An 11,016-nucleotide genomic window follows, 5' to 3' on the forward strand; every position below is an offset into this window, starting at 1 on the left:
ACTGACCAGAAGGCTATAAGGCTTTTATGTAATGTTTTGAATAAGACAGGTCAATGCTTGTCTGTAAATCCAACAGAAGTGGGATAGAATTTTCTATTCTGACAAACTATGGGGGAAACAGTAGCTGTGTATTCAATGACCATCAATTTTGGTAATGGCTTATACCATTCATTAGGTTTAGCTATAGCCTTACTTCAAGGTGACAGCAGTGTCAAAGGACACAAGCTCCTTGCCTGCACTGGAACAGCCACCAACTAAAAAAAGTAGGAGACATTAAAGTCCTAGAAACAGGAAAAGAGCTGGCTCAGGGAAAGGGATTTCTCACTCCTGGGCCGTGGAAGCTGAAAACTTGAGTATCAAACTGGCATTTCCACTTCACGAGAGGTGCAGCTGGGGCAATTCTAACCCATTTTGCCAGCACTGGCATGGTATTTTTGACTGGATTAAATACAATTTTGCTCTTACATCCACAGGGTATTTTATCCCCTGTAGTTAAGGAATAAATTGGAATATGTCTGCAAAAAACTGCACAAACTGCAGAGACAAACTAAGAGAGCTACAACTTACAGACACATTTCAAATGGCAGGAGGCACATGAAGCAAGAATGTGCTTGGAATTCCAATTCAGCGTTTCACCCTGCTCACAGGCTCCTGGCCTGCACTTCCACAGGTTGCAGCACATCACAAAACAATTCCTCCCTCAATTTACATAGCAGCTGTTCAAAAAGCTGCAGGCAATGACAGAACTTTCATTTTGCTATTACTTGGGATGTCAATCAGAAAAAAGGCGTTGCAGGGCAGGGAAGGAAAATGACCCACGAGCACACCATCACCATTCTTTGAGTGTGCAGGAATTAACTGGAGATTGGAAGAAAAAAATAACAAAGTTCGGGGGGTTTTTTGTGCTTTTTCTGTTAAAGCAGTGTCACAGTCTGACAATAACACACAATTAAGCCAAACACCAAGAATGTAACACGGAATTTACATCATCGTCTTTCCTCTTCTTGAAAATACTATCTTCAACTTCTCCAACAGCCAACATGATCATCTGGACCCGCTGCAGGTTCACAAAACCACTTTCTGTGAGGTAGCCCTGCAAAGCAGAAAGGAATACAGCTGAAAAGCAAGTCTCTTTTTGTAGCAAACACCAGAGGTTTTTAAAGAAAGGGCAAAAATCTTACCCCAGTTTTGTGGACCACATTTTTATATATGTTAACCAAGCGATCGATTGCTCCCTCCCTAAAACCAAACAACAGCATGAGATTCTTATCACAGCAGGAATACTTGCAGGAAAAGAGGCAACATAGTCTCATCTACCTGATCTCTAAAGACGGCAGATGAGGAAGAAAGTCATTTCCCACAAAGAAGCACATAAAGACCCAGTCATCAACACTTCTTTCAAAATCAAAAGTGAAAGGCAGACTGGCCATAGTGAGTTCTCTTTCCAAATACTGCAATACACACAGAAGGAAAAGGACATTAGAAACCATTGTATATAGGGCTCAAAAACATATTTATAGAAAGCAGATACAGCAACTGTTCAACATACCTCTCGCAAAACACATAACCGGATGAAGATAAATTCCTGCTCAGCCATAGGAACACTGTCTGCAAACTGATCATGCTAAAAGAGAAGGGAAGAGCGGCATTACATCCAAGCCACCTTAACGTTTCTCAGCTCAATTTTAAAGGCTGACTTTGAGGGGAGTCAATGCAGTTTCTCAAGCCAACCATGCATTGTGCTACTCCGCATCTCTGTGAAGTTACTGATCGCTTTCTCTCACCAGTGAAAAAACAACCACCAATCAACAGAACACAAGTGAGGACATCAGGTTTGGCACGGTTGTGCTACAGAAGTACAATTTCAACTTGTTAAAAGTAAAGCTCGTAGATAAAAGGAATTTCTACAAATAGCAGAATCCTTACCTTGCCTTGTTTTTCTCTGGGCAAACCTTGGCAATCCTTAACCTCATGGCCCATCTGGTTACAAAGAGCACAGGGCTTGGGTTTATTTGGTTTAAACTCTTCTCTAATTATAGTGAAGTTTGGTTCGTGTGTAGCTAAGCCAAGCATGATCAGATCAGCTGCCAACCAAAAGAGAAGAACATAATGAAAGCTATATGTTATTAAGTTTTGTAAAAAAGAAGTTTAAAAGCAAAGCACATTCTACCTTAAGCAAGCTTGAACACACAGATGTGCTTACCCACAAACCACCCACACAGTACACCTAAGGGAAAGTTAGCCCTTCGGCCACAGACAGTACTAGACCTTTCCCCATCTATTACACAGAGCTTTCAAAAACTAACCCACACAAATACAAGTGAAAGCCTAAAAACTACAGCCCCCCTCAACCACAAAACAGAACAAAGCAGCTCAGTAGGACATATTGTTAGCAAAAGAGAACTCACCATCAGCCCCACACAAACAGTGATGAGTGTTTGGGTCGTGGTTTGGTTGAGCTATACAAAAGAAAATTACACTTAGTTAACCAAAGTCATGTAAAATAAATTATTACTGACTAACCTTAATTTAAAATAAAATGATCACATTTATTTGAATTTTACCTCTTTGTCTCCTAATGTAATCCATGATTTTATGTTCCCCTTCTCCAGGAGCGCTGGCATCAGACAAAATAACCTGTGAAACATTTACATTAGGGAAGCAATTTATGCCGCCACAGAAAGAAAAACCAATTTCTGTAGATCATATCCTGAATGCTGAATCTGATTTATGAGTGCCGGAAGCTCTAATCTGTAGTTTTAACTAAGATATTATGATTCAAAATGAAATTATTTAAGAGTTTGGAACCAATGAATATGCTTTCATTTTTTTCTACTAATTCTAGGGTGGAGTTGATATATTGATTCAAATACATTAACATATGTGAAGTTTCCTGACAAATAACCAGGGCAATCAAAATACACACTAGAGAACTAACAGATAAAGCAGACGTATGCCAGCTTCCCCTTAGATCTTCTGAACTCCAGCACAGGCTGATATATGATCACATCATACACTTCCTTACACTGGTGCCCAGATGAGCAGTAGCCTTTATAACGCTCACATCTGATGGAGGGAATTAAACAGAGTCAACTGCCCTCTAATGAGGCCACTTTAACAGTCAACAGATGGAAAACACCACACAGCTGCATCTGAGAGGACTGACTGCTCTGCTCTTGTACAGAGCAAACATGGGGCTGTCAGACACAAAACTCAGTGGCAGTGGAGTTGTTGAGGAACAGCAGGAGAGGATTTCAAAGCCCAGAAAGCAGATATGTATTATTTTTGTTGCCTGTCATCTATTGTCATCCATTGTCATCCATCATTAGAATAAAGGAGAAAACACAGCCCATCTGAGATAGCAAGAGTTATAAAGGGAATGTGAAGAGAATACACAATGCATCTTGACACTTTCCCCAAAAGAAAAAGAATTCCTGAGCTTCTATTATATAAACTCCATTATATCAAACTGTGGCTTCTACTGTCAAATCTTCTCATTGCTCTTAAATGAAATCAAAACAAACGGTGCTGTTAGACTGTGTTATTAGATGAAATGTATCTCTGAAATCCCTCTCCAATCATATCCCAACCCAGCCTAACAGATCACCTTCATTTTCCTGAAGTGCGAAGCTGTGAAACTTACTGTCAGATTCTTCCACCCTGGGTCACTGTTCAAGCGGTCAGCGATGTAATAGCGGAGGCATTTAGCAAGATTGTCCATAAACTCAGTTCCCTAAAAAGTGACAGAGGAAAATAACTGAAGCTTTCATTCAGCCCCTGGCAATTGCTGGGTGAAGTGCAAGATTACTTACTGGGGTGATACAGTTGCTGTCAAATCTCTCCTTCACTTCTTCTGGAGGAAGAAAGCCACCTAGGGCAATAAAAACATTTAACAGACTTAAATCAATATGGACCATTGTAAATCCACATGGACCACTGTAAATCCACATGGAACAGTAAATACATTTTTGCATGATAAAATCCCCAACGGCTCCCCTGGTAACAATTAACATTGAAAATTAGTTTGTTTAAAAAAGCAAACAAACAACAAAACTGAAACAGCTCTTACCATAGCTCTTACCCTATCTCCATCTCAAAATAAGGTGTTAGTACATTTACAAACGTTGTTAACTTCAGAAAAGTGGCTTCATTACCTAGTCTGTCAGAAAGACTGTGAAAGAAATCTCAGCGAAACTAAGCTTGCTAAATGAGATAAAACATTAGGAAATGATGATGTTCTTACATATTCTCCCCTATGTTTCCACTATCTATTCACTTGGGATCCCAAACAGGGTTACACCAACTTCTCCCATCTCTGAACTTCATAAAGGGTCTTCGTAGTCTTGAAATGCTACAGGAAGAAATGTTTAAAAGGTCTTTGCCCTCCCTCTCTAATCTCCTCTGAGGTTACACAATGGTCCCCTCACCTGGGCTACAGCATTCACTCCTCCTTCAGCCACCTGCATGGATTCCTCCAGCCTATGCTTCAGTTACACACACTCCTTCCAAGCACCTCTGTCACCCTTACAAAGTCGTGCTGACTTTGTTGCCCGAGTTTAGAGCTTCCACTCACAAGTAACTGTAACTATCCTTGCTCATAGTTTGTTATTCCTGTGCTGTATCATTTCCATTTGATCCCTGCCTTTAAGCCTCAACCTTCCTTTCACCAAGCCCTATGAATGCATGCTTTCTTCCATAAGGATTTTGGTTAGTTTCCCACTATCACATTTGTCCTTGCTCTTATGTTCAATTTTTTCTAAAGGAATTAAGAGTACTCAGCACAAATCCACTTCAGGCAGAAGAAGGCAGAGAAGAAGAAAAAAGTGACATTAGCTTTATCTTGGTTTCTAACTTTGGAGAACACAGATCCATCCTTCTGTGTGGGCTTGCTATCCCCTCCTAGTAACGCAGACAAATACCCACTGATTAGAACATCCCCTTTCTAACCCTCACTGAAGTGTTCAGAACAAACAAGGTGACCCTCACTGAAAAACCTCAGATATGAGTGTCACAGCTGTACCTTTTGCCAGAATTTCTTGTCTTATTTTTTGCTTCTCTTCAGCAGCTTCCATGCCCTCCTTTGATGCTCTGAATCTTCTTGACCGCTGTTGATTCATTTTTGCACGTGGAGCCTATAAAAGGTATCGTAATGCTTGAGTCAGTTATTGCATCTGGGCAATTGCTTCCTCTCTGCTAGTTGTTTTTGGTAGCCAGGACAAATCTCTTGAAACTGGCTGGTCTGTAATTATACAGGTCTTTAACACAACATCAGTATAAACTGAAACAGAAACAGGGATTTCTCTTGCTCCTGTAGTTTTCCAGGTTAGAAAACTGTTTCCCACAGTTTCTTAGAAGTGCAGTTGGCATCTATCCTAATCCCCAACAGCCATTACTGGGAACTCAATCTATCAATACTTACTACTCCATCTATAGCCATGTAGAGAAGTCTCCTTGGTCTTACAATGTTGAAGATCCTGTCGATATACTCGAAAATTGCCACCATCATTTCATCTTCATTTTTGGGTGCTGGCCTAGAACACAGAGCATCCAATTTAACATCTGAAATTATATCAATGAATCCTATTTGTAAAGAGGAAAAAAAACTGCCTTACTTGTCTTCTGGGTGTGTACAAGGGTGAATTATACCATTCATATCCAAATAGAGGTTATCAAACTCCACCTCATTGGGGTTGGGTTTGCTTGTGTCAATGGGAATCTTGACGCCATTGCACTCCTTGGCCTGTGAATGCAGTTGGAACAAGTATTTCAGTACTTGATTACTGAAGTGTCACAAGTAACACCAGATATATTAATGTACAGACTGATAAAAGCTTATTTTTTTAGGGCAGTAGAAAAAAAGATAGCAACAAGCTACCCACATAATGAAGGGGGCTACAAGGATGCTGGAAAGGGACTCTTCATCAGGGATTGTAGCAATAGGACAAGGAGTGATGGGGTTTAAACTGAAACAGGGGAAGTTCAGGTTGGAGATAAGGCAGAAGCTCTTCCTTGTGAGGGTGCTGAGGCGCTGGCACAGGGTGCCCAGAGAAGCTGTGGCTGCCCCATCCCTGGCAGTGCTCAAGGCCAGGTTGGACACAGGGGCTTGGAGCAAGCTGCTCCAGTGGAAGGGGTCCCTGCCCATGGCAGGGGGTTGGGACTGGATGAGCTCTAAGGTCTCTTCCAACACAAACCAGCCTGGGATTCTATAATGTACGATCACACTATTAAAACAGCACTTTTTCTCCTTTTTCCTTTTTAAAGATGTTTATAAACCAGCACAACTAGAAGATATTATGATGCGCTATGGCAGAGCTGGTTTATTTCCATCTATCAGCATGTACTAGAAACAAGAAGTATCCATATCCCAGATTATTCAAGAAAGCAATTCCTTTTACTGCCAGGACCATACTGACTCCCTGGAATTTAGCAAAGAGACCTCAAAGTTGATACTGTGACGCTAGAACTTTATAACCAAGCAGAAACAAAATCTCTCTACTTCGAACACTCTGTTCCCTAGACCGACACATCAAAACAAACTTGCCCCTCTGCCGTCTCTCGCTATAACCTGGTATTTCAGTCACACACACAGATCTGAGAGAGGCAGGGCAGTAAAGTGAATCACGGCTGATTACGTGATGAGCTGCACAAAGTACCTTAGCACATCCTGGTCAGCAAAGCATGATGAGATTTAACTAGAAAGAGGACTTTCCCCAGGTTCCTCTACACAAAGGAAGGAGATCCTTTCAGATCCCACCAGCCAATCTCCACATATACATGTCTTACACTTCCTCATAACTATCAAATGCACTGAGATGCTCAAACCCCTGAACTCTTCAACTCCTGCCTGTCTGTGAATGTATCTGAAATGCTAAATAAAATCCAATCCATATCTTCCACTTCAAAACCAAGTAAACTTTGGGCTCTACATCAGTGCTTTGTCTGCTCCCAGGCTGCTGCCTAATGAAGCGCAGGCCACAGAGCAGATGGTAAACGTGATGCTAACTTCCAGTTGCCCCAAAGCCCCTATAGCAACCTACATTACTGTACTACTCCAATGTTCTTGAACTCTTACAACACACTATACAAGGTGAACCCAGAAGTACAAAGAAAACAAACCCCAGCTGAATTAGAAGTAATAAATAATCCCACACTATTTTGCGGATGCTGTAACATAAATGACAAATAACTGAGTGAAGAGAACAGGCTTTCCAACCAGCCCCAGAGCAGAGCTGGGGTTGGCACTGTAACACCTGCATAAAAAACCTCGTCCCCTTTTCCCAGGCTGTCAAAGCAGGTTTGAAACACTGCGAGTGCTTCAGAGCAGCTCCTCCACGAGACGGACTAGCACCCATGTTCAATTCTGCTTCCTCACCACGCCTTTGGGATTTGTTGTTGGGTTTGGCTGGGATTGTTAGTTTTGGTTTTGTCAAGAGGAAGTCAGCAACACCCTCACAGCCACTGTGAGCAATTCAGGTTCTCCCTTCCAAAGCAACACCACCAGTCAAACACATAAACCACTGAATTAAACACCAGCAGCATCAGTGTCAGAAGAGACACGAGCTGAGCAAGGAAAAGCCAAATGATTTTCAGAGAAACTACAACTGGAAAGGGCTATGAGACATCACAGAGCTGGAATGAAGTGTAATCTAACAGTCTGGCATAAAGTGAAATCAGAAAAATGAATGTCATGTTATTACATAAAGGCTGTGATCACATACAGCACGAGAAAGGAGGGGAAAATGTGACACTGCTGGTTCTCTTCTTCCCATGGAACGTAGCAGCAGCAGATGAACCAACATCAAGCACTGCCCTGAGCTTTTGTTTGCAGACCTGCTGCCCGCTGGTCACCCAGTGAGTTTCCCACATCTCTGATGTGCAGAGCTGAAACTTGCAGATCATACCATCGACTCCCTTACAATTTTCCTTCTCAGAGTAGCAGCAGCAGCAGCTGAGCTTATCCCAGTCTTAAAAGACAAACATTAAAACCCCTGTGGCAAAGTAAGTCTATATTTGGTATTTATACTTTTCACAGTTATAGCTGTACTGAACCCTTTCAGGGCAATTGTGTGAATTCCTTTTTAAACAGCTGAGTACTAAATGCCTCTATTTTACTTTAAAGCAGGTGAAATTTCTGCCAGTTCACATCTTTCTTACACTATTCATGCATCCATCATCAAGGCCAGGCTGGACTCAGGGGCTTGGAGCAACCTGCTCTAGTGGAACCCTGGCTGTGGCAGGGACTGGAACTGGATGAGCTTTAAGCTCCCTTCAACACAAACCAGGCTGGGACTCTATGATCCAAACTAATCCTGTTGACCATTGTTTGCTTCCTCTTCCTTCACTGAACTTTCCAAAACACACATAAATCACTGCCAGGTGCACACACTGTATTGCACCTTGTAGTTCTCTTAAAGTTACTGTGGGCAACCAAGACCTACAGTTTAGAAGAGCATCCATTCTGGCTTACATCAGATACGGGGACAAGAAGTTTGCCTTGTGTTCTACTTGATCTTTCCTCAAGCCCCTTGCCAGCGACCTGTGACCCAGACAATATCAAAGGTTTATGACTATGTGATATGGAAAATAAAACTGCCCCATCACAGACCTTATTGTCAGTCTTGAAGGTAAAGCAAAATAAATACTATCTCTTTGAGACGGCTTTGAAAGCCATTCAGTTTTCATCTGCATACCACTATGTCAGCAACTTCACCATTACATCCTCATAAACCTATCAGATTTTTAATATAACAGCCTTGTAAAAGGTTTAAGTATCTGAGAGTGATATCTCTTGTGATATAACTAAACTGTTCACTTTTAATCTACAGCCTCTTTTGAAACCATTGAAAATAGATCTTCAGATATGATACTTTAGTTGCAGCTTTATTAATTCTTATGAATTTGATTAAGAATATTCTCTCCTGGATTTTATATTATCTTCAAGATCTTCCTCTTACTCTTCCTGCTCAGCTTAAGAAGAAGATTAATCAGATTTAAGAAAAAGAAAGAATCTAGCAAGGTAAGAGAACAAGGATCAACTTTTTAATATTTCAAAGAGACAAGCTGCGGGGAGATACAAAATTTCTGATTAGAGAGATTTACAGCAATCCTAAAACACACACGGAGCTGATTACACTGTGAGAGACGTTTAAATTCATCTCCAGTAAGACAAACCACAGCCTCTCACCACTGTCCCAGCCTGCTCTCAGAGTTATGCCTAGATCTGAATATAGAAATATTAATGAATATGATTTATCCATGCGCTGTCCTTACTGTAATTGCAACGTGCTCCTAGGTTGGAACAAAGCAACGTGGATGAGGACATCAGGATCTGACACTTCAGTTAGATAAATCTAACATGGCCCAGTGGAATTTATCCTATCTTTCCATGTCTTTTAATAAAGAACATTTGCTGTTACAAGTTCAATTACTGAAGACAAAAAAAGGACATACAGTCACTAACTCAGTAAATCCAAGGCTACACAAACCTTTGTTTTACCTAAATGAGAGCTGCTTCCAGTACATAAAGGTTAATCTACATGTTTACAAATGTGCTGACAAAAAAGTCTTCTGCTCTTAGAGAAAACTACTTAATGGATACAGATTGCCAACATATTTGCTGTTAAAACTGTCTGCTTTTAAACAGACAGATCTTAAAGTATTATCCAGAAACAGCTGGACAAGCTTCTAAGACAAAAAAATGTAAACCACCCATTCTTAATACACACAAACCTCTAAATCAATGTGCTTTAGATTGACAAAACTCTATGTGCATCCCTTTGATCAGAACTGCTTCAAAACATCCCAACCAGCATGAGTTGAAGACAGCAGACAGGATACATGCACACATGTCCAGGTGTTAGTGCTTTAAAGCTGAGAGAAAGCAAATGCTATGTCAGCAGTCACAGACTACAAACAGCTCTCAAGCTCTACTTTGTAAACCCCCAAATCACCTTTTACTGCAACACTTCCCCCAGGCAAATCCTCAAATCTTGTCTATCCACTGGGGTAAAAACTCACACCTTGCAGCTACAGGTAAAATAAATGTCATACGTGGTGCTAAGGGAGGCTAACTGGAACCACAACTGCAATAAACCCAAGAGTAACTCAGTTTTAACTGGGCAACATTTGATTAACCCAAATCTATGATTCTGTTTCACTGCCTGAATCTGAAACACAAAACTACCTCGGCTGCAACAAGAACTGGACACTAACCCTGCTCTGTCTGCCATTCGTGCATGTGGAAATCTTGCCGAAGGCAGGTGCGGTCAGAAAAAGCCAGTGCCATTATGTAATTCAATCACTTCGCTCTTTTCCCCTCGTCTTCACACATTTCTATCTCCTTCACAGCACGGTGTTTCCCAAAGGTGAGGCACGTCCTCCCAGGAGGGACAGGAGGACACAACAAGGCAGAAGCTGCAGCACATGCTCAGGGACCTGAACTTCCCAAAGTGCTATGAGGAAGATGAGCAGGGCACAGCTCCTACACCCTGACCAAAGGTGATACAAGCTATTTGGAAAAGCCTACAGGAAAAGTGGTTGGGAAGCACGAATGCCAATAGTTTGTCTTCTCCGGAAAGCTGCGGCTAAGTTAGACCTAAAGAGAACAACTTCCCATGTTTACTTCACTGTGAAGCTATCACAGTGCAGCTACTTGAACCTGATGCAAGCCTGTGCTGTGGCTGAAGGGAGACACTCCCCTGTCACCTTCCATGCTCTCTGTCACCTTCCAGTTCGGGCCGTGCCCCTTAGGATGGCACAAGCATTCCTGCAGCCATGTGCACAAAGGAACCAGACTACTGAGAGCCTGCCTGCAAAACTGTGCAAGCAAACATATTTCAGCTGTGTTCCTTCCTAGGAAGGGCTCTTCAGACACTCCCCCCTCCCCAGACCTGGGTGCTGGTGCAAGGGAGAGGATACAGGTAACCATCAGCTGAAACAGCAACCACTCAGTTTAAAGCAATCAGCTGCAGTAGGTTGTTCCTACTGAGAGCTGCAGGTCAGGGAGCCCACTTGTGG

General features: G+C 41.9%; 1 protein-coding gene across 1 annotated transcript in view; it reads right to left on the reverse strand.

The window, feature by feature from the left end:
- Positions 1–11,016, reverse strand: part of XRN2 (5'-3' exoribonuclease 2) — a 50,985-nt gene that overhangs the window by 38,357 nt on the left and 1,612 nt on the right. Inside the window, exons 2-13 of the mRNA XM_065682572.1 lie at positions 5,613–5,740; positions 5,420–5,531; positions 5,021–5,132; positions 3,813–3,871; positions 3,644–3,733; positions 2,565–2,637; positions 2,409–2,459; positions 1,927–2,084; positions 1,550–1,624; positions 1,318–1,451; positions 1,182–1,239; positions 986–1,093 (exon numbers count right to left, since the gene is read on the reverse strand). Of these exons, the coding sequence (XP_065538644.1) occupies positions 986–1,093; positions 1,182–1,239; positions 1,318–1,451; positions 1,550–1,624; positions 1,927–2,084; positions 2,409–2,459; positions 2,565–2,637; positions 3,644–3,733; positions 3,813–3,871; positions 5,021–5,132; positions 5,420–5,531; positions 5,613–5,740 (1,158 nt within the window). The remainder of the gene's footprint in view (positions 1–985; positions 1,094–1,181; positions 1,240–1,317; positions 1,452–1,549; positions 1,625–1,926; positions 2,085–2,408; positions 2,460–2,564; positions 2,638–3,643; positions 3,734–3,812; positions 3,872–5,020; positions 5,133–5,419; positions 5,532–5,612; positions 5,741–11,016) is intronic.

The sequence above is a fragment of the Lathamus discolor genome, chromosome 5 (assembly GCF_037157495.1).
Source record: "Lathamus discolor isolate bLatDis1 chromosome 5, bLatDis1.hap1, whole genome shotgun sequence".
Classification (NCBI taxonomy): Eukaryota; Metazoa; Chordata; class Aves; order Psittaciformes; family Psittacidae; genus Lathamus; species Lathamus discolor.